Here is a 23,495-nt window from a genome sequence, read left to right as displayed (position 1 = left end):
TACTGGATTGACCCGATGGAGTCTTCCATCGGCAAGAGTTGCCACCTCAGTGTACAACAAGAACAACAAAATCCTTAATCGTGTATCATTCTATGCCCCTTAGCTTAAGGTAAGAACCTTAAATCCCTATTCCAGGCCCAGTTTAGCTAACTATGCAGAATCACCCCAAGAAATACCATGGCATCCGGTTGTGCGTACCGGATGGACCCGATAAAGTCCTTCATTGGCAAGGGCTGCCGCCTCAGTGTACAACATACTGCGACAACAACAACAACCCCAAGAAACCTAGGCTACAACAACAACAGCCCCAAGAAACCTAGGCTACAACAACAACCCAAAGAAACCTAGGCTACAACAACAACCACAAGAAACCTAGGCTTCAAAAAACAACGACAACCCCAAGAAACTTGGGCAATTTCAATAGGTAAAATGCTTTCATTGCAATTTCGGTAGTGTGAATTTAGAAAATTTCCTTCTTCTCGTGATCAATGCCAACTTCAGTTTAACAGATATTAACACCAAAACAACATCCCAAGAACCCGTAACCCGACAGCAGTGTTCAGATACTCAAGAAAGGTTATCAAAAAGAATTTCAAATTGGGGAGATTAATCAGGTTGCTGTTGTTCTTATAGCCACATTTGCACGTGGAGGTGGCGATCCTCGTCAAGCTCTTATTAGGTGAGCATGCTCGTTCTGAACGCCGCGGAAACACGGTGGCCAATAACTCGCATTGTTATATCGAGCAGTGTTCGAAATCATTGATGTGACGGCATTTAAGTAAAATTTTAAAACTTTAAATCCGATAAATGTTTTACATTGTATCGATAACCGATACTCCACTGAGCAGATTTTAAGTTTTGAGATTTGTTTCGCTTTCAATATTCGCACAGCAGTTTGCTGTCACAACATAAGTTGCATCAATTGGCGCCAAATTCCGGAGTGCGTGGTTTTTGGCAATATTAAATCATTTGATAAACTAGGGTTTTTATTTAAAGAAGAAGGCGTTAAGTTTGGATACCCACCACCTCGGGTATATATGTAAACCAACATTCGTCTTTATCCGGGGAAATATGCATAATTTATGCCCCCATATCAGCTTTATCAAAATATGGTCCGATTTGGACCACATTTGACACGGATATTGAGTGGTACAATATGTACAAGTCATTGTTCAATTTTATAGAACAAAATATTGGTCTTTTTGGTAGCCATATCCAAATACAGACCGATCTGAACCATATACGACACGGATGTCGAAAAGTCTAACATAAGTCAAGGTGTCAAATTTCAGCGAAATCGGACTATAAATGTGCCTATTATGAGCCCAAAACCTTAAATAGATGGATCGGTCTATATGCCAGCTATATCCAAATCTGGAAAGATCTGAGCAAAATTTAAGAAGAATGTTGAAGGGCCTAATACAACTCACTGTCCCAAATTTCGGCAAAATCGGACAATAAATGCGCATTTTATGTACCCAAGGCCTTAAATCGATCAAGATTGGTCTATATGGCAGCTATATCCAAATTTTGACCGATCTGTACCTAATTTCAGGAAGATGTTGAAGAGCCTAACCCAACTCACTGTCCCAAATTTCGGCGTAATCGGACCATAAATGCTCTTTTATGGATCCAAAACTTTAAATCGAGGGATCGGTTTATATGGCAGCTATAACCAAATCTGGACCGATCTGAACCATTTTGCAGAAAGATGTCGAGGGGCCTAACACAACTCACTTTCTCAAATTTCAGCAAAATCGGATTATAAATGTGTGGCGGATCGGTCTATATGGGGGCTATATCAAGATATAGTCCGATATAGCCCATCTTCGAACTTAACCTGTTTATGGACAAAAAAAGAATCTGTACAAAGTTTCAGCTCAATATCTCTATTTTTAAAGACTGTAGCGTGATTTCAACAGAAAGATGGTGATCTCTATTTAGTTTAATAGAAATACGTTGTAGAAGCTAACATTGGTGATAGCATATTTGAAGTGTTATACACAGAGAGAATTTTCCTATATAAATGAAATGATCGGATGTCATAACCTTTTGTTCATAAATATAATGAAAAGTTTTATTAAATTAATGAAGAAATCATAAATATCATGAAAATTCTAAATGAAAAAAAAAATGTATGAATATGATCGTTTATGAAAAAAAGTGCTTATAATTATGAAACTTTATTCCACGCAGGGAGGCTACCGTAGCGCAGAGGTTAGCATGTCCTCCTATGACGCAGAACGCTTGGGTTCGAATCTTGGCGAGAACATCAGAAAAAATTTCAGTGGTGGTTATCCCCTCCTAATACTGGTGACATTTGTGAGGTACAATACCATTTGGTATGGCAGCCGTTCGGACTCAGCAATAAAAAGGAGGCCCCTTATCATTGAAAAGTGAAAAAGAAAAGTATAAAAGGTAAGTATTGCGGTTAATAAAGTATTAAAGTTTTCCAGCATGAAATAAACCTGAGGATACGCGATATTTTATTAGAATTCCATAATCTAACAAGACATCTTTACATTTTTAGGAGCATCCCGTATTGACGCGTAAAGACTTGGTACATAGGTGACAAAGTGAACCCATTGATTGACCATCAAAATTTACACAAAAAGGTAACAGTGAAGCAATATTTTTCAACTGTGGAACACGAATACGAGGGTTGATTTTTATATTTCGGGATTAGAGAATACAAAAACAAGTAATAATCATCGAAAATAGCTTTCTTGTTTTTCAAAATATTCCCTATTAAGATCTATACACTTTTGCATGCGTTTGAACCAATTATCGAAGCACTTTGCTCATTCTGATTGAGATATCTCAAAACATGCATTGTGAACGCATCAACCGCTTCTTCAGGTGTCGAAAAACGTTGACCTCTCTGTTTATTTTTTACTTACGGGGATAAAAATAAGCCATTCGGTGCCAATACTCTATATCGGGAGATCGGCTATATCCAAATATGGTCCGGTCTGGACGCTATTCAACAAAAAGGTTAAGAAGGGTATCGGAACTCGCTGTGCCATATTTCATTGAAATGGGATGAAAAATGCTCCTTTTATAGGCTCATTACACAATATCGGGAAATCGGTCTATATAGCAGCTATATCCAAATATGCTGCGATCTGTACCACATTTGACAGGAATGGGTAGGAGTCTACCAGAACACACTGTGCCAAATTTCATCGAATTCGGGTAATAAATGGATTTTTTATGGCCTCAATATCCTAGAATATATAGGGACATCGGGTGGTCGGTCTAAGGGCAGCTATATCCAAATAAAGTCCGATATGAACCGCACTTCACACAAGTGAATAGGGGTCAAATTTCATCGAAATCGGATGAAAAATTACCAATTTATTGCCTCAAGCCTTTAAGTCTGGAGATCGGTCTATATATCAGCTATATATAACTAAAATCCGGTAAATACCCGGGTATTTACCCAATTTACCGGGTAAACCTTTTGGGTATTTACCCATCGCCCATCTCTAGTTATGGAACGTACTTGGCACAGTTGTTGGAAGACATAACAGAACACAGCATGCAATATTTCAGCCAAATCGGACAAAAATTGCGGTTCCAAATCGGGGGATCGGTTTATATGGGAGCTATATAAGGTTATAGACCGTACTTATCACAGTTCTTGGAAGTCATAACAGAACACCAAAGGCAATATTTCAGCCAAATCGCACAAAAATTGCGGCTTGTAAGGGCTCAAGAAGTCAATTCGGGAGATCGGTTTATATGGTATGAAAATCTGAACTATGCTATGGATTAATGCATAAATAACTACATTTCTTAGAATTTTGTTTAAAATGAAACTGCATAACAAAACTGGCTTTAAAAGTTAGCTACTGAACTAGATGATGGTGTCAATTGGTTACTGGCTACACAACTAGGGAACCGCAGGTACTAAATTGGCTTTAAAAGTTAGCTACTGAACTAGATGATGGTGCCAACTGGTTACTGGCTAGACAACTGGGATTTGTCATCTCAAACAGAACAAAAATATGCCAAAACACTGCCAACTGCAACAAATGATGTTCGATGTGCTTGTTCCAATCAAACGATGATGATGACAATAGAAATTTTTGGCAGGCTATAAAAACCCTTAAGACTTTACGAATTTTTAGTTCAAACTTAAGATTCGTTGATTAAAGATAATCAATATTCAAATAAATCTTTGGAGTTTTTTTTTAATTTAATAAAATCAAAGAATATCAAAAAATGGCTGACTATACTTGCTTGACAGACACCGAAGCAGGGGAAATATGTAACCACAGAGATGCAGCTACCAAGGTAATACCACCAAGTGGAACAAGTGGATGTTCTGGATAGAATTTCAAAAAAAAAACCGAAACGTGCGTGAGCTGTTTAAACCAGTGTTGCCAAAAAGATAATAGCTAAAAAATCACCCTTTGGTATTTTGAAACAAAACATAAAAGTTGTGGGAGGAACAACCCTTAGCCAAATATGGATTCTGGATTCAGATCGTAAAGTTGATTCCAGTGGGGATCGAATTGTTAATCCCTTTTGTGAAATAATTTTTTTTATTGCAGGATTTTGTATTCATACATACCATGTACCGCATTAAGGATCCTCGCAAAACATTATCCTTCTACGGCAGAGTTTTGGGTATGACTTTATTACAAAAAGTGGACTTTCCCGACGGCAGATTTTCATTGTATTTTTTGGGGTAAGACCGAAATCATTGGATTTTTATTGCAATAAGTTAACTGTTAATCATTTCCTATGGCTTTTTAGATTTGAGGGCTCCTCGGATTTTAAAAGAGGTACTTTGGATCACATTAAATGGGTTATGAGTTGTCAGGCTACTTTGGAGTTGACACAGTAAGTTTGAAATTAATGATTGATTAAATTAGAAGCTTAGAAGTTTAAGCGGGAGAGTGGTTCTATTGGAAGCTATATAAGGCTATGGGCCGAATCGAACCATACTTGGTATAGCTGTTGGAGTTATTTAAAGTCGTATAAAAATTGCTCCCTCTAGAGCATACATGGGCAACAAAACACAACCGCTCATAAATACCTAAGCCCGCATATATAGAAAAAACGAACAGTACACTGAAAAAATCTTTGTTCTGATTTTAAAGAATCGAGCCAAAGATTAGCAAACTTAATTTAAAGATGTTAAATTTTCCAACTTTTTAAGGAAACATTCCCCTTGGTGAAAAACATTTTTCTTCATATTAAGGATTTTTTTATTTTAAATGGTAGGTTAATAAATCTTTAACTTCGCACCTTGTTATAAAAGACAAAAATCTAAAATGATGCTCAAAATATCGTTGAATGTTAGGAAATTGATCTTTAAGTCAAAACAACAGTAAAACATAGTTAAAGACCCAAAATAGCCGTACAAATAGGAGCATCTTTAAATGTTTGACTTTTATAGCCACCACCGAAGGATGGGGGTGTATTCATTTTATCATTCCTTTTGCAACACATCGAAATATCCATTTCCGACCGTATAAAGTATATATATTCTTGATCAGCGTAAAAATCGAAGACGATATAGCCATGTCCGTCCGCCTGCCTGTTGAAATCACGCTACAGTCTTTAAAAGTAGAGATATTGAGCTGAAACTTTGCACAGATTCTTTTTTTGTCCATAAGCAGGCTAAGTTCGAAGATGGGCTCTATCGGACTATATCTTGATATAGCCCCCATATAGACCGATCGACCGATTTAGGGTCTTAGGCCTATAAAACCCACATTTATTATCCGATTTTGCTGAAATTTGGGTCATTAAGTTGTGTTAGGCCATTCGAAATCTTTCTTCAATTTGGCTCAGATTGGACCAGATTTGGATATAGCTGCCATATAGACCGATCTCTCGATTTTAGGTCTTGGGCCCATAAAAGGCGCATTTATTGTCCGATTTCGTCGAAATTTGGGACAGTGAGTTGTGTTAGGCCCTTCGATATCCCTCATCATTTTGGCCCAGATCGGTCCAGATTTGGATATAGCTGCCATATAGACCGATCTCTCGATTTTAGGTCTTGGGCCCATAAAAGGCGCCATTATTGTCCGATTTCGTCGAAATTTGGGACAGGGAGTTAAGTTAGGTAGGTCACTCGACATCTTTCTGCAATTTGGCTCTGATCGGTCCAGATATGGATATAGCTGCCATATAGACCGATCTCTCGATGTAAGGTCTTGGGCCCATAATAGCGCATTTATTGTCCGATTTCGCCGAAATTTGGAACAGTGTGTTATGTTAGGCCCTTCGACGTCTTTCTGCAATATGGCCCAGATCGGTCCAGATTTAAATTTAGCTGCTATATAGACCGATCTCTCGATGTAAGGTCTTGGACCCATAAAAGCGCATTTATTGTCCGATTTCGTCGAAATTTGGGACAGAGTTATATTAGGCCCTTCCATATCCCACATCAACCGGTCCAGATTTGGATATAGCTGTCATATAAACCGATCCGCCGATTTAGGATCTTAGGCCCATAAAAGCCACATTTATTATCCGATTTTGCTGAAATTTGGGACAGTGAGTTATGTCCCTTTGACATCCTTCTTCAATTTGGCTTAGATGGGTGCAGATTTGGATATAGCTGCCATATACACCGATCACTCGATTTAGGGTTTTGGGCCCATAAAAGACGCATTTATTGTCTGATGTCGTCGATATTTGGGACCATGAGTTAGGTTAGGCCCCTCGACATCTTTCTCTAATATGGCCCAAATCGGTCCAGATTTGGATATAGTTGCCATATAGACGGATCTCTCGATTTTAGGTTTTGGGCCCATAAAAGACGCATTTATTGTCTGGTTTCTCTGAAATTTGGGACAGTGTGTTGTGTTAGACTCTTCAACATTTTTCTTCCATTTGACTCATATTGGTCCATATTTGGATATAGCTGCCATATAGACCGATCTCTCGATTTTAGGTTTTGGGTCCATAAAAGGCGCATTTATTGTCAGATGTCGCCGACATTTGGGACAGTGAGTTGTGTTAGGCCCTTCAATATTCTTCTTCAATTTGGCTCACATCGGTTCAGTTTTGGATATATCTGCCATATAGACCGATCTCTCGATTTAAGGTTTTGGGTCCATAAAAGGCGCATTTATTGTCCGATTTTGGCTTAATGTGTTAGGACCTTCTATATCCCTCATCAATTTGGCCCAGACCGGTTCAGATTCGGATATAGCTGCCATATAGACAGATCTCTCGATATTAAAGTCTTGGCCCCATAATCCGATTTCGCTGAAATTTGACGCAGTGATTTATTTAGGCTTTTCGACGTCCGTGTCGTATATGGTTCAGATCAGTCTATATTTGGATATGGCTACCAAAAATTCCAATATTTAATTCTACAAAATTGAACAATGACCTGTACTTAGCCCACTCAATGTCCGTGCTGAATTTGGCCCAAATTGGACCATATTTCGATATATTGTAGCTATGGTCGCATAAATTATGCATTTTTCACCGGATTATGACGAAAGGTGGTTTACATATATACCCGATGTGGTGGGTATCCAAAGTTGGCTTCGGCCGAACTTAACGATTTTTACTTGTTTTAGGTTAAAATTCGAAGTTTAAACAAGATAAAGCATGCTAAGTTCGTCCAGGCCGAATCTTGGGAACCCACCATCATGGATTCTGCTAAAAATTTGTACAAAAAAAATTATATTTAAGGGCATAATAATAATCTACATATCCAACTTCTGTCAAACCAGCAAAAATTAAAGCTTCTAGGAACCCAACAAGGATAATCGAGGGTCCGGTTCATGTGGGAGCTATTTAAGGGTTGGGACCGATCTTGGCACAGTTGTTGGAAGTCATAACAGAACACTACGTGCAATTTCAGCCAAATTGGACGAAAATTGCGGCTTGCAACGGCTCAAGAAGTCAAATGGGGAGATCGGTTTATGTAGGTGGTATATCAGGTTATAGACCGATTTGAAGCGTACTTGGTACAGTTGTTGGAAATCATAACAGAACACTAAATGCAAAATTTCAGTTAAATCGGACAAAAATTGCGGCTTGTTAGGGAAGAAGTCAAATCGGAAAATCGGTTTACATGGGAATTATATCAGGTTTTGGACTTTTTGGACCGTTTTTGGCACAAATATTGAAAGTCGTAACGAAACATCGTATGCCAAATTTCAGCCAAATCGTAGGAAATTTGTGGCTTCCATGTACTCAAAAAGTCAATTCGGAAAATCGGTTTATATGGGAGCTATATCTAAATCTGAACCGATATGGCCCATTTGCAGTTCCCAACGACATACATAAATACTAAGTATCTGTGCAAAAATTCTAGAGGCTAGCTTTACGCGTTGGACCGGTATCGTGATTTCGACAGACGGACGAACGTACGGACAGGGCTAGATCGACACATCGTGACGAAGGAGGATATATTGGGTTGCCCAAAAAGTAATTGCGGATTTTTTAAAAGAAAGTAAATGCATTTTTAATAAAACTTAGAATGGACTTTAATCAAATATACTTTTGTTACACTTTTTTTCTAAAGCAAGCTAAAAGTAACAGCTGATAACTGACGGAAGAAAGAATGCAATTACAGAGTCACAAGCTGTGAAAAAATTTGTCAACGCCGACTATAAGAAAAATCCGCAATTACTTTTTGGGCAACCCAATATATACTTTATGGGGTCTTAGCCGTCTATTTCGAGGTGTTACAAACGGAATGACTAGATTAGTATACCCCCATCCTATGGTGGTGGATATAATAAAAATCAGTCAGCTATCAAAATTTTAAAAGGATGGTCATGTCCGTTAGTAAGTAAAAAATTACATTTAAAGATGACATCTTTATTTTAAAGTTTGGGTTCTCGGCTCGTTTTCATTGACAAAATCCTAATCCTGATAAAAGCAAAAATCTTAAATTTTGACTCAATTTTTTTTCCAGTGTAGCAAACGTACAGTGTAAGCAACTTCGTGTGGCTTCGCTCAGTTGACTCATTGTTGTTATTCTACATGGTAACTTCCCTGTGTTGCCCTTTATCCCGGTTGATCCGATTTTTACTGGCCCTCATACAAACACATTTTAGTTTTTATGCCCTACACCACCACTGTGGTACAGAGTATTATAACTTGGTGCATTTGTTTGTAACACCCAGAAGGAAGAGAGATAGACCCATTGATAAGCATACCGATCGATTCAGAATCACTTCCTGGTTCGATTTAGCTATGTCCGTCTATCTGTCTGTCTGTCCACGATATTTTGTGTACAAACTATTGGGTTGCCCAAAAAGTAATTGCGGATTTTTTTAAAAGAAAGTAAATGCATTTTTAATAAAACTTAGAATGAACTTTAATCAAATATACTTTTTTACACTTTTTTTTCTAAAGCAAGCTAAAAGTAAAGCCCCGAGGTTATGGTCATATAGCTATCAAGGTGCCTGATGTCAATGTAGCCTGCAAAAGGTGGATTTTAAATTTTAAATAGTTTCATATTTGGACTCTCTTAACAACATTGACTTTGTCTTCCCACTTTAGATTCGAAGAATTAATTGTTGAATTTGCCAAAACACCCGATGGTGGCCGCATGAAAGGTTTTGCCTTCATTAAGGATCCTGATGGTTACTGGATTGAAATATTCGATGCTGACACAGTGACAAAATGAAATTTCGTATGAAAAATCCTATTTTATGATGTATGATATCCAATGTACTATATGTAATGCCATACACATAGTGATAAGTATTCTAAGACCGGTCTTTTACTTAAGAATCAAAAAATTATACCATTTATTAAGATTTGTAATTTTTTATATTTTTCCATACATTATATTAATTATATATTTATACCCTACACCACTACTGAGGTACATGGTTTTATAACTTAGTGCATTTGTTTGCAACACCCAGAAGGAAGAGAGATAAATCCATTGATAAGTATACCGATTGACTCAGAATCACTTTTTGCTTCGATTTAGCTATGTCAGTCTGTCTGTCAGTCTGTCAGTCTGTCTGTCTGTCAGTCTGTCAGTCTGTCTGTCAGTCAGTCTGTCTGTCAGTCTGTCAGTCTGTCTGTCAGTCAGTCTGTCTGTCAGTCTGTCGGCCTGTCTGTCTGTCAGTCCGACTGTCCATGTTTATTTGTGTATAAAGTACAGGTCGCAGTTTTCAACCGATCGTCTTAAAATTTGGTACAGACATGTTTTTCGTCCTAAAGAGGAAGCCTATTGAAATTGGAAAAAATCGGATCAGATTTGGATATAGCTCCCATATATATGTTCGTCCGATTGCAGTAATACAGCAATAAAATGGTAATTTGTTAACCGACTCTCTCGAAATTTGGCAGGTAGAGTTTTCTAATGACTCTCGACATTACTGGATAAAAAATTGGTTCAGATATATAGCTGTCATGTATGTATATCGCCCGATTTTAACTTCTAGAGCCACTGCATGCGCATTTTTTGACCAACCTTGCCAACATTTTGCACAACGCTTTTCTCGACGACTATCACATTATCTGAGAAGTTTGCTCGAAATCGATTCAGATTTAGGAATAGCTCTCATATATTTGTTCATCAGATTTTGAGAAGTATTACAATAAAATGGTAATTTGTTTACCGATTCTCTCGAAAATTGGTAGGCAGGATTTTCTCTTGACTCTCGACGTTACCGGTGAATTTCATAGAAATCCGTTCAGATTTGATATAGCTGTCGTATATGTATATCGCCCGATTCTCACTTCTAGATCCACTGAAAGCGCATTTTTTGACCAATCTTGCCAAAATTGTGCGTGTCACTTTCCTCGATGCCTACCACAATATCTAAGAAGTTTGGTCAAAATCGGTTCAAATTTAGATATAGCTTCAATATGGGCCATGATCGTCAGATTTTGGGTAATTTACAATAAAAAGTTGTCAACCGTATTTATTACAGTTTGAACATATTTGCTCGAAATTTGATACGAATTGTTTATTAACTCATCTGAAAACATCCGCCGAGATCCATCAAAATTGTTTCGGAATTATTTATAGCTCCCACTTTGTACTTATAGGGTGTAGGGTATTACTGGTTTTAAATAAAAAAATGGTTTTAGCCCTAATTTCTAATCGTAGCGATATTTGTGAATATTTCAGTCCTAACTTTTAAGATTACGGCCTTAAGTGCCGCCATTGTATCCACATAAATCCAACTCTGAATTAATCCGGCAGTCTTAACAACATACCCATAGCGAGTCTGTCGTTATGTACCCCCAATCTCGTCCCTGATCCAATTTTGTGTCAGTAAAAACCGAGGAATCATCTTCCTAAAACACAGCATCCTATTTCAAATGGGTCTTAATACCAGGTAGTCTGAGTCTACCCCCCGAATCTATTGTATACAGAAACGAACTGTAGCCGTACCCGTCCTACTTCAGCACGCCAAGCTCCCTCAGCCTGTGCATAATGTCGTCGCCATCGTTACGAATATAAACATTATGAACCCATCTTGACCATACTTGGTAATGTGATTTCAGCAAACATGGATAAGAATTACAGGAAATCGGTTTATATCAGGTTATAGACCTACTCGAATGATTCTTGACAAAGATGTTGGGGTTTATAAAAGAAGTCACGAGTGTAAAATTTTAGCCAAATCGTATAGAAATTGCTCCTTCTAGAAGCTCAAGAAGTATAATCGGGAAATCGCTTTATATGGAGGCTATATAGGGTTATGAACCGATATGAGCCATACTTGTAGGTTGATTATGGATTGCAACCCAACTTCAGTTGAGTTGCAAAAGGGTAATTTTTTTTATAGATATGTCCATATCTGCATTGTATTTCATACTTTTTTAAAATTGATTTAGTAGTTGAATATTCTAAACACTGATATCGAATGAAACTGATAAAAATTTTCAACTTAGTACTATTTTTTATTTCATGATTTTATTTTCTGACAACGCAACTATAATTGAGTTGCCATCCATAATCGACCCCTTGGTATAGCTGTCTGAGGTCAGAGGGGAAATCAAATACAAAATTGGCCATGAACATTCCTTTAAGGAACGGTGGAAAACTTCTCACATATGAATGAGTGCTGTCCTATTCAAGTTTTAAGCTCAATTATAAGGGTCCCCTTTTTTATAGCCGAGTCCGAACGGGGTGCTGCGACAGCACTTTGGGGAGAAGTTTTTATATGGCTTCTATGCATGGAATAGTAACTCACAAATGTCACCGGGATTTAAAGGGGACCACTGAAATATGTTTCTAATATTCTCGACAGGATTTGAACCCAGGTGTTCAGCGTCACAGGCGGACATGCTAATCTCTGCGCCACAATACCTCGTTAGTTTTTAAGCCCACCACCATAGAATAGATAGAATAGGGGGCATATCGAAACATATATTTCCGACCCTACAAAGTAAAGGGTGATGTTTTAGCTATTATCTCTTTGGCAACGCTGGTTTAAACAGCACATGCACGTTTCGTGTTTTGTTTCACTGTCAAACATCTTCAGTTTGGTCTATAATTTAACCATGAACCATGTCTTACAAACGAACAACTCTTGCAAATTATTGAATTTTACTATCAAAATGCATGCTCTGTTAAGAAAGTTCATCTCGCGCTTCTTCCATTTTATGGACGAAGCTCATTTTTGGCTCTATGGGTATATAAATAAGCAGAATTTTCGATTTTGGAGCGAAGATCAGCCAGAAGCATTGCAAGAGCTACCCAGAAAAAGTCACAGTTTGGTGCGGTTTATGGGCTGGTGGCATCATTGGACCGTACTTCTTCAAGGATGATGCGAATCGTAACCTAATTGTGAATGGTGAGCGCTATCGTGAGATGATATCCAACTTTGTTTTGCCCAAAATGCAAGAGCTTGACCTGCATGATATGTGGTTTCAACAAGCCGGTGCCACATGCCACATAGCACGCGTAACAATGGAATTATTGAGAGGCGAGTTCGGTGAACATTTTATTTCACATTCGAGACCGGTTAATTGGCCGCACAATCTAGGCTTGCGATCTAACGCCTTTAGACTATTTTTTATGGGGCTATGTTAAAATTCATGTCTATACAGACAAGCCCGCTTCTGATTGACGCATTGGAAGATAACATTGAAGCACTTATTCGTGAGATACCGGCCGAAATGTTGGAAAGAGTATGCCAAAATTGGTCTAAGCGGATGGACCATTTGAAGCGCAGTCACGGTCAATATTTGCATAAAATAAGCTTCAAACTTTAAATTATATGGACCGTACTATCAATGCAAGTAAAGATTTCATGCATTTTTCTGATTTTATGTGCTTTTTTTGAAAAACTTTCCTGTAGGTCGTATAAGAATTTTATATATAAAATTCTATGGAGATTTGAGGTGTCGGTGTGTCTGTCCATCCGTCTGTTGTAATCACTCTACAGCCTTCAAATATTGAGATATTGAGCTGAAATTCGGCACAGATATGTCTTTTTGTTGCCCGCAGGTTAACTTCTTGAACGGGTCAAATCGAACCATATTTGGATATAGCTGTTATATAGACCGATCTGCCTAATAAGGGCCTGAAACCCACAAAAACTGCATTTATTATCCGATTTCGCTGACATTTGAAACAGGAAATTGTACTAGGGGCCCAGATATTCAAACAGAATATGGCTCATATCGGACTATATTTTGATATAGCTGCCATATAGACTGATATCGCGATTAAGGGTCTTAAGCCCATATCATGCGCATTTATTATCCGATTTCGATGAAATTGGAAACAGTGAGTTGTTTAAGGCCTCCCGACATCCGTCTCTAATACGGTTCGGATCGGACTATATTAAGATGAAGCTGTCATATAGACCGATCTGCCGATTAAGGGTCTGAAACCCATAAAAGCTTTATTTATTACCCGATTTCGCTGAAATTTTAAACAGTGAGAGGTTTAAGGCCTCCCCACATCCAACTCAAATATGGTTGAGATCGGACTATATTAAGATATAGCTGCCATATAGACCGATCTGCCGATAAAGGGTCTGAAGCCCATAAAAGCTTTATTTATTAACCGATTTCGCTGAAATTTAAAACAATGAGTTGTTTTAAGCCTCCCCAAGCTTCCCGACAAATATGGTTCAGATCGGACTATATTTAGATATAGCTGCTACAAAGACCGGGACCTGAATAAAATATCCAGATCAGCCCCTATTTATATATAACTGTTTTTATATAACAGTGGGCTATAACGTTTTTAAGCCCACCACCATTGGATGGGGGTATACTAATCTAGTCATTGCATTTGTAACACCTCGAAATATTGATCTAGGACCCCATAAAGCATATATATTCTTCATCGTCTCGTCATTTTGGGTCGAACTAGCCATGTCCGTAAGTCCGTCTGTCGAAATCATGATATCGGTCGAACGCGTAGAGCTAGCCGCTTGAAATTTTGCACAGATACTTAATGTTGATATAGGTCATTGGGGATTGCAAAGGGGCCATATCGGTTCAGATTTGGATATAAACCGATCTCACGATTTGACGTCTTGAGCCCTTGGAAGCCGCAATTTTTGTCCGATTTGTCTGATATATCTGGAAGCCGCAATTTTTGTCCAACTCGGCTGAAATTTTGCACGTAGTGTTCCGTTATGACTTTCAACAACTGCGTCAAGCATGGTCCAAACCGGTCTATAACCTGATATAGCTCCCATATAAACCGATCTCCCGATATGACTTCTTGAGCCCCTAAAAGCCGCAATTTTCATCCGATTTGGCTGAAATTTTACTGTCTGTTATGACTTTCAACAACTGTGCCAAGTACGGTTTAAATCGGTCAAGAACCTGATATAGCTCCCATATAAACCGATCTCTCGAATTGATTTCTTGAGTACTGACAAGCTGCAATTTTTGTTTAATTTGGCTGAAATTATGGATGAGGTGTTTCGTTAAGACTTTCAACAGCTATACTAAGTACGGTTCAAATCGGTCTTTAACCTGATATAGCTCCCTTATAAACCGATCTCCCGATTTGATTTCTTGAGCCCTTGGAAGCCGCAATTTTTGTCCGATTTGTCTGAAATTGAGCATGTAGTGTTTTGTTATGACTTTCAACAACTGTGGCAAATACGGTCCAAATCGGTATATAACCTGATATATCTCCCATATTATCCGATCTCCCGATATGACTTCTTGAACCCTTACAAGCCGCATTTTTTTGTCCGATTTGGTTGATTTAATTTCTTGACCCCTTATAAGCCGCAATTTTCATCCGATTTAGCTGAAATTTTGCACATAGTATTCTGTTATGACTTCCAACAACTGTGCTAAGTACAGCCCAAATCGGCCAAGAACCTAATATATCTCCCATATAAACCGATCTGCCGATATGACTTTTTGAGCCCCTAAAAGCCGCAATTTTCATCCGATATGGCTGAAATTTTGCATGCGGTGATCTGTTATGACTTTCAACAACAGTGTCAAGTACGGTTATAATCAGTCAAGAACCTGATATAGCTCCGATGTAAACCTATCTCTCGATTTGACTTCTTGAGCCCTTAAAAGCCGCGATTTTTATCCGATTTGGTTGAAATTTTGCATATAGTGTTCTGTTGTGAGTCTCAACAACTGCGCCAAGTACGGTCTACAACCAGATATAGTTTCTATATTTTAGCAGAATCCCAAGATTTGGCCCGGCCGAACTTAACACGTTTTTACTTGTTATAATATCCATACCAACTGTTATATTCACCAAGTGACTCAACTTCCAATTTTTATCCACCCTTTTAAATAGCGGGGACATTTCACTTTAGCATTTATTTATTTTTAATTTGGCAATACTGGTCGCAAGACTACCACAACAGAAGTTTTCTTATCAATATGGGTGAGTCCGCCAAAGCATGTGAGAGACCACAAAAAGATAACGTAAAGTAAAATGCAAACTTACTTAAAAATATTTTTTCAAAATTTAAAGGTAATAATCAAAATACCTTAACAAAAGCTTCTAAATTTTATTGTTAACATAAACATAGGTCTTATTAAATTTTATTTTTAGCACTAAAACTTTTGTCTGTTACACCACTTGGCATTTGATCAAAATCAGCGATATGTAGTCACTCGCTCTCTATGACAAAGAGGAATAATAAATAAAATTATAGATAGCGTGAGAGTATTTTTAGTTGAAGCACATAGCGGCAAACGGTAAGACGTTCATTGCAAATCAACTCTAGATTGTTCTTATAACCAATTCGAAATCAAATATTTAAACAAATTTTTTTTAAAAGGACTTGCTACAAATAGAAAGCATCAAACATGGCCGAGTTAACTGGTTTAACCAACTCCGAAGCTGAGGAATTATGTAAACCTGTGGATGCCGCCACCAAGGTATTTTACTAAAAGGCTACCTAAATTTAATAATACTGATAAGAATGGTTTCCTTGTGTCTTGCTAGGATTTCTTATTTCAACAAACCATGTACCGCATTAAGGATCCACGCAAGTCCTTGCCTTTCTATACCGGCGTTTTGGGTATGACGTTATTGCAAAAATTGGATTTCCCTGCCGCTCAGTTCTCTTTATATTTCATGGGGTAAGTTGTTGTTGGTTTTTTTTGGGTTTTGGCATACAATAAGTTGTATTGTTGTGTGTGTGTGTGTTCAGCATGTGTGTAATTCTTTTTGTTATTGTCTTTCTTTTAGCTATGAAAATTCAACAGATGTGCCCAAAGATACTAAAGAACGCACCAAATGGGCTATGAGCCGTAAAGCCACTGTGGAATTGACACAGTAAGTCTGATTGATTAGCTACTTTACCATTGTTATAGAAATATAAATTGCTTATAACAGCGATCATCACGGAGATTGTAGCTAAAATCACCACAAAAAAGGTTTAAAAGCAAGGCATATTTATATTCACCATTATTAGAGATGGATTTCTACCGGGACGATATTCTACAAAAAGGTGTAGAGGGGTACCAAAACTCACTGTTTCAAATTTTATCAAAATTGGATGAAAAATGCTCATTTTATAGGCGATATAGTATATATATCGGGAGATAGGTCTGTATGGCAGCTATATCCAAATATGGTCCGACTTGGACCACATTTCACAGGAATAGGAAGGGGTCTATCAGAAATCACTGTGTCAACTTTCATTGGAATCGGGTAATAAATTGATGTTTAATGGCCTTAATACCCTGTATCGGGAGATCGGGCGGTCGGTCTATAGGGCGGCTATATACAAATATGGTCTGATCCGGAATACACTTCACAGAAATGAACAGGGGTCTACCAGAACTCACTGTGCCAAATTTCATCGAAATCGGACGAAATCGGAAAAATTACCAATTTATTGCCTCAAAACTTTAAGTCGGGAGATCGGTCTATATAGCACTTATATATAACTAAATTCCGATTTTATGAGATCAGAAAATCAGGTTTTTATACAAAAAAATAAATTTTTGATGATTTCCTAAATCATCAAAAATTTGTTGGAAAATGTTTTTATACCCAAGTTATCTGCAAAATTATAAATACTTAGCTTTTAGCTATACCCGGGTATTTACCCCGGTAATTCCCTTGCCCATCGCTCATCTCTAACCATTATAGAATAGGATGGGGGTATACTAGCTTAGTCATTTTGTTTGTATTATCTCGAAGTATTGGTGTAAGATTGCAAAGAGGATGTATATTCTTGATTCCATCAGTGAAAAATGCTCAAACTTTTTATACACACCTCCATAGGATGGGGTATACTAATATAGTCACTCCGTTTGTAACACCTCGAAATATTGATCTAGGACCCCATTAAGTATATATTTTCTTGATCGTCTCGAAATTTTGAATCATACTATCAATGTACGTCCGTCTGTCGAAATCTGGATAGCGGTCGAACGAGTAAAGTTAGCCGCTTGAAATTTTGCACAGATACTTACTATCAATGTAGGTCATTGGGGACTGCAAATGGGCCATATCGATTCAAATTTGGATATAGCTCCCATATAAACCGATCTCCTAATTTTAATTCTTGAGCCCCTGGAAGCATCATTCTTTTTCCGATTTGGCCGAAATTTTGCACATAGTGTTCTGTCAAGACTTCCAATAACTGCGCTAAGTACGGTCCATATAGGTCATTAACCTGATATAGTTCCCACATAAACCCATCTCCCGATTTGACTTCTTGAGCTCCTGGAAGCCTCAATTTTCATCCGATTTGGCTGAAATTTTGCATGTGGTGCTTTGTTATGGCTTTCAACAACTGTACAAAGTAAAGTCCAAATCGGTCCATAATTTGATATAGCTCCCATATAAGCCGATCGCCCGATTTGACTTATTGAGTCCTTAGAAGCCTCAATTTTTATCCGATTTGGCTGAAATCTTGCATGTAGTGTTCTGTTATGGCTTCCAACAACTGTGCTAAGTACAGTCCAAATTAGTCAAGAACCTAATATAGCTTCCATATAAACCGGTCTCCCGATTTGACTTCTTGAGCTCTTACAAGCCACAATTTTTGTCCGATTTGGCTGAAATTTTGCATGTTGTGTTCTGTTATGACTTTCAATAATTTTGCCAATTACGGTCCAAATCGGTCTACAACCGGATATAGCTCCCATATAAACCGATCTCCCGATTTGACTTCTTGAGCTCTTGAAAGCCTGAATTTTCATCCGATTTGGCCGCAATGCTTGTCCGATTTAGTTGAAATTTTGCATATAGTTTCCTGTTATCACTTTTAACAACTGTGTTAGGTACGGTTCGAATCGGTCAAGAACTTGATGTAGCTACCATATAAACCGATCTCCCGATTTGACTTCTTGAGCCCCTGGAAGCCGCAATTTTTGGCTGAAATTTTGTATGTAGTGTTCTGTTATGACTTCCAACAACTGTGCCAAGTACAGTCCAAATCGGCGTATAACCTTATATAGCTTCTATATAAACCGATCTCCCGATTTGACTTCTTGAGCCCTTGAGGTTGGTCTGGAAGGAATCATAGGCTATATAATTTTTTGATATCGGAAAGGGGAATCCAAAAATAAAAGGGTACCGATCGGAACAATATGAAATTCAAATGAAAGGTATTCGGAAGTAGAGTACGAATTTTTCATTAAAAATTAGGTCAGAGGACCTGGGGGACCGCCCCAACCCCAAAACCCCCTAAAATAGGTTTATTGGTTATTGGATCATGGCAATATGGGACTCAAATTAAATGTATTCGGGAGTAGATTGCTGATATGAGCAGGAGGGAGGAACAGGCTTTATGATTTGTTGATATCGGAAGGGGGCGGACTCTCCCCCGTTACCGTAAAAACACCAACCAAAATCAAAAGTAGACCGATATGATAATATGGGTATCCAATGAAAGGTATTGAAGAGTAGAATGCGAATGTGGTATTAAAAGTTGGGTCCAAGTACCCAGGAAGTCGTCATAACCCCAAAACTCCTCCAAGCAGAGAAATTGAACGTTTATATCAATGTGGGTCTCAAATGAAATGTATTCGGGAGTAGATTACGAATCTGGAATACAAAATCAGATTGAAGTATAGTTGTTCATACTAATCCCCCGAAAAGCCCCCAAATGGCCATATTAACCAATTATGAGTACATGGGACTGATTTTCTTAAAATTTCCCAGATTGTGTAGGTTGGTCTGTAAGGAAACATAGGCTATATAACTTTTTTGATATCAGATGGGGGCAGACCTTCCCCCATACACAAAAAACACCATCCAAAATCAAAAGATGGCCTATAGGCACAATATGGGTATCAAATGAAAGGTATTAGAGACTAGAAAAGGAACAGCAGACAAAAACTGCTGTTTTAGCAAACATTTTTGCTGTTTTGAATAACAAATTTGGTTGAGTGTAGAAAACTAATCTGATATCCCATTTTGCGGCCAAGTGTTTGGGGATACGCCCTAAAGCAGCCCCTAAACTGAACTTTATTTCCGACTATGGCAGTATGAAGCTCAAATAAAAAGAGTAGATAGCTGATATGGGCAGAAGGAAAGAACAGGCTTTATAATTTGTTGATATCGGAAGTGGGCGGACCCTCCCTCGTTACAAAGAACGAATTTGATATCTATTTTCAGGGTAAAGTGCCGGTGGGCATCCCAACCCCAAAACACCTTCCAAACGATACACGTGAACCCACCATGGCAATATGGAGCTCAAATTAAAGGGATTTGGAAGTGAAGCACAAACATCGATATTTGAGTCGAAATGTCTGAGGTGCCATCCCTCCCCTGAAAAATACTTCCCATTACCCTAATTTTCAAAAAAATCAGAACCCGGAGATTGGTAATGCGATTCATTCGAATGTTTTCGCACTCTTACTTAAAAAAATAACATGGTTTCTATTGTTGGGGTCGGGTTGGGGAGAATTTAAATTACCATGCATGGCTTGCTACCTCGCATATTAAGCAGGCATTAAGAGTGGATAACCACCGCTTATTTATATTTTTCGATGTTCTCGCCAGGATTCGAACGCAGGCGTTCAGCGTCATAGGCGGACATGGGCTATAGTGGCACGAATTCGATATCCACATTCAGAAAGGGCATAAGAGAGTTTAAGAAGGCGCAGCGAAGCGGGCCCGGTTCGGCTAGTTCCATATATCACAATGGTAATGTATACTTAGTTTACCAATTTCATGCTAAGACCTAAAATACTACACTAGGTTCCACAAAAAAAGCACTACATTCAACTTTGGACGTCATGGGTACGGATTATCGATAACCAATGGCCATAATATTTCGTATTATGTTTATAGGCATTATTTGCAAAAAAAATTCTCCTTAATAGCATGGTACGGTCTACTATACAGTTAAGACCCTCATTTACGCTATGTACGATCATGCACATTTTGCCCATGAACATTCCTCTGAGGAAAACTGGCAAACTTCTCGCATATGATTCAGTGCAGTCCGATTCAAGTTTAAGCTCAATTAAAAGGGGTTGTCCTTTTTATAGTTGCGTCCTAACGGCGCGCTGCAATGCGACACCTCTTAAAGGAGAAATTTTACGTGACATAGTACCTGACAAATGTTGCCAGCATAAGGAGGGGAAAACCACTGCTGAAATTTTTTTCTGATGGTCTCGCCAGGATTCGAACCCAGGCGTTCAGCGTCATAGGCGGACATGCTAACCTCTGCGCTACGGTGACATCCTCCTTCGATTATAGCTATAATTAAATATTCAAATGCTTACCTTAGCAATTTCATGGCAGCCGGTTGTACATACCGGATTGGGGGCTGCCTCCTCAGTGTACAACACGCTGCTACACCAACAACATTAAAATGCTTACCATTTTTTACATTTCCAGCAACTGGGGCACCGAAAATGATCCCGATCAAAGCTATCACAATGGTAATACAGATCCCCGAGGTTTTGGTCATATTGGTATAATGGTACCTGATGTTTATGCTGCCTGTAAAAGGTAAAATTTTCTTGTTCTGCTAAATTACTACGTTTTTCGTAAAATTTTTTAATAATATTTAAATTTAATGATTATTAAATATTTTAATATACTTTTTCATTCCTTTCTTCAGATTCGAAGAGATGGGAGTGGAATTCGTTAAGAAACCCGACGATGGTCGCATGAAGGGTTTGGCTTTCATCAAGGATCCCGACGGTTACTGGATTGAGATTTTCAATGCCAATACTGTATGCAACTAAAATGAATGAATGCCGGTTATCAAATACCGACTTTTTTGTATTGCTAACTTTGTATATTGAAAGTATTTTTGTAAACATGTTTATTTAATCCATATTAAAAGTAAACACATCATCTTATTTAAATTTAATTATACCTTGTCATGCCAAACGATGTTAAATACCTTTGGAAGAAGTTCTGCGTAGTAAATATTTTTTGTGACACCTTGGACTTGGCTTGAGGTAATGATTTATAAACATTGAGTAGCACATGTCCCTACACACACCACTATATTGGGGGACTAAAATCTTGATGTGCTAGTAACTGTCCTTTTCAATTACTATTTTCTATTTGAATGCATTTAATGATTATTTACATACAAGAACTTAATTTTTAGCTGTAATAGATGGCAACCAATTAACCCTTCAACGGATATGCACAAGCATGTTGTCATGGGGAAAATGGCAGCACATGTAGTCTGTATTTAAGCAATGAGTTTCAATATTTATGCAGCTGGGATTTGAAGGACATTGCTTAGCACGAGGTTCCAGAGAATATGGGGGAACTCACCTCCTTATGTCGTTCACCATGTCAATCATCTTCTTGTTAAACCTGCTACTAAGCATATTCATCACCCCATGTGGGCCATAGCCTATATTTGCTGTGTTTTATTTTAGCCCTACCCAGTGCAAGTCAGATACTCTGGATAAAATATTACGGCAAAGTAGTACTGGTAAGTTATCGATAACATGCAATAATAGATAATAAGAAACGATTAATCGGGATTTGCATTATATTGTACTAAAATAAAACACGGAAATTATTATTCAATCCCTCGGCAGCCGGTTATACGCACCGCATTGATCCGATGGAATCTTAATCGGCAAGGACTGCCGCCTCAGTGTACGTGTTCGCCCTTTTTTCGTCATGGGATAGGCTTATACCAGAGTGCCTTCTCCTCAAGCTTCTGGTCTGTGCCGGGACTGAAAAAAAACCCTGGCCCCTGGTTTTGTTCGGTTTGCCAGAACCACCTGCATCATCGGTCGGTGTCGGTCAGGGTGTAACCGGCGCATGGGGTAAAGCTGGCAAACTATCGATAATCGCAACATTTGAAATTTTCGATAGTTTTAATAATAAATATCGATAGCATCGATACTATCGTTAATTTCCCATCACCCATATTTCAAACGAAAATGAGAATTAGTAATCAGGAGATCGATATATAGAAGCAATATCAATTCACAGACCAAATAAAACCAAGTTTAATAATGCCATGAGAGAATTCATTGTACAATAAGTTAGCCTAATAGTATGAAAATTGCGCCCTCTATCGGCGCAATGTATTTTAAAGGATATATTCAGTATCGATTGCTTATTTTTGTTTAGTTTTGCAAAAAAATTAATTTTTCCGATAGTATCCATCGGAAAAATATCAATCGATATTCAGTCAAAAAATTAAATATCGATAGTGCCATCGATATTTTGTACATTTCCGATCTTACTCTGGCCTTACATCACTACGAGAGTATAGTCACACTGAATATGTTACAAGGTGTGAACATAAACAGCAGTGGGCCACAAGCGTCGTCATCGTCGTCGGACTATGTGACCCCCCCTCCCCCACCTCTCCCGTGCGGCAATATACACAACAGCAGCATCCCAGCCCCTATATTGCCAGCCCAGTGCCAGGAAGTGTATCATTTTTGCAATTGAATTGCAAAGGTCTACCAGGCAAGATCGACGAAATAGTGAACTTTATGAGTCGGAAGAATATATTGGTTGCAGCGATCCCGGAAACAAAGCTGACCAACACCTGCAGCTTGCCCAATTGTCACGAATACAATGTGCTACGTAAGGATCGCTTAAGGAATGGGGGTGGGGGATTTGGCTTCGGGAAACGCCATTTCGTGCAGTATAGACCCACCTCCCCTGCGTCTGGCGTTAG

The 23,495-nt window shown here is 38.3% G+C and overlaps 2 protein-coding genes across 3 annotated transcripts; both read left to right on the top strand.

The window, feature by feature from the left end:
- Nucleotides 1-4,785: 4,785 nt before the first annotated feature.
- Nucleotides 4,786-9,729, top strand: LOC106088187 (lactoylglutathione lyase-like). The gene is made up of 3 exons (XM_059370078.1): nucleotides 4,786-4,851; nucleotides 9,346-9,420; nucleotides 9,493-9,729. Exons 1-3 carry the CDS (start codon nucleotides 4,820-4,822, stop codon nucleotides 9,617-9,619), a joined length of 234 nt encoding a protein of 77 aa, XP_059226061.1. The 5' UTR covers nucleotides 4,786-4,819; the 3' UTR covers nucleotides 9,620-9,729.
- Nucleotides 9,730-16,062: 6,333 nt separating this feature from the next.
- LOC106088202 (lactoylglutathione lyase) lies at nucleotides 16,063-21,701 on the top strand. 2 transcript variants are annotated; one of them, XM_013253605.2, is made up of 6 exons: nucleotides 16,063-16,107; nucleotides 16,191-16,290; nucleotides 16,358-16,494; nucleotides 16,604-16,690; nucleotides 21,221-21,334; nucleotides 21,447-21,701. In XM_013253605.2, the coding sequence occupies exons 2-6, from the start codon at nucleotides 16,219-16,221 to the stop codon at nucleotides 21,571-21,573; spliced, it is 537 nt and encodes a 178-aa protein (XP_013109059.1). In that variant the 5' UTR covers nucleotides 16,063-16,107; nucleotides 16,191-16,218; the 3' UTR covers nucleotides 21,574-21,701. The 2 variants fall into 2 exon arrangements, with proteins under 2 accessions (XP_013109059.1, XP_013109058.1); XM_013253604.2 differs by lacking the exon at nucleotides 16,063-16,107 and having other exon boundaries at nucleotides 16,115-16,290.
- The last annotated feature ends 1,794 nt before the right edge of the window (nucleotides 21,702-23,495 follow it).

Source organism: Stomoxys calcitrans, chromosome 5 (genome assembly GCF_963082655.1).
Source record: "Stomoxys calcitrans chromosome 5, idStoCalc2.1, whole genome shotgun sequence".
NCBI lineage: Eukaryota > Metazoa > Arthropoda > Insecta > Diptera > Muscidae > Stomoxys > Stomoxys calcitrans.
This window is presented reverse-complemented; position numbering and strand designations above follow the sequence as displayed.

Bases quoted from the DNA above. Each gene is read 5' to 3' on its own strand.
- LOC106088187 (XM_059370078.1), top strand. From the start codon at position 4,820: ATGAGTTGTCAGGCTACTTTGGAGTTGACACA. The intron at 4,852-9,345 runs GTAAGTTTGAAA...TTTTTTCTAAAG, and splicing joins GCTACTTTGGAGTTGACACA to CAAGCTAAAAGTAAAGCCCC. The intron at 9,421-9,492 runs GTGGATTTTAAA...TTCCCACTTTAG, and splicing joins GTCAATGTAGCCTGCAAAAG to ATTCGAAGAATTAATTGTTG.
- LOC106088202 (XM_013253605.2), top strand. From the start codon at position 16,219: ATGGCCGAGTTAACTGGTTTAACCAACTCCGAAGCTGAGGAATTATGT. The intron at 16,495-16,603 runs GTAAGTTGTTGT...TCTTTCTTTTAG, and splicing joins TTCTCTTTATATTTCATGGG to CTATGAAAATTCAACAGATG. The intron at 21,335-21,446 runs GTAAAATTTTCT...TCCTTTCTTCAG, and splicing joins GTTTATGCTGCCTGTAAAAG to ATTCGAAGAGATGGGAGTGG.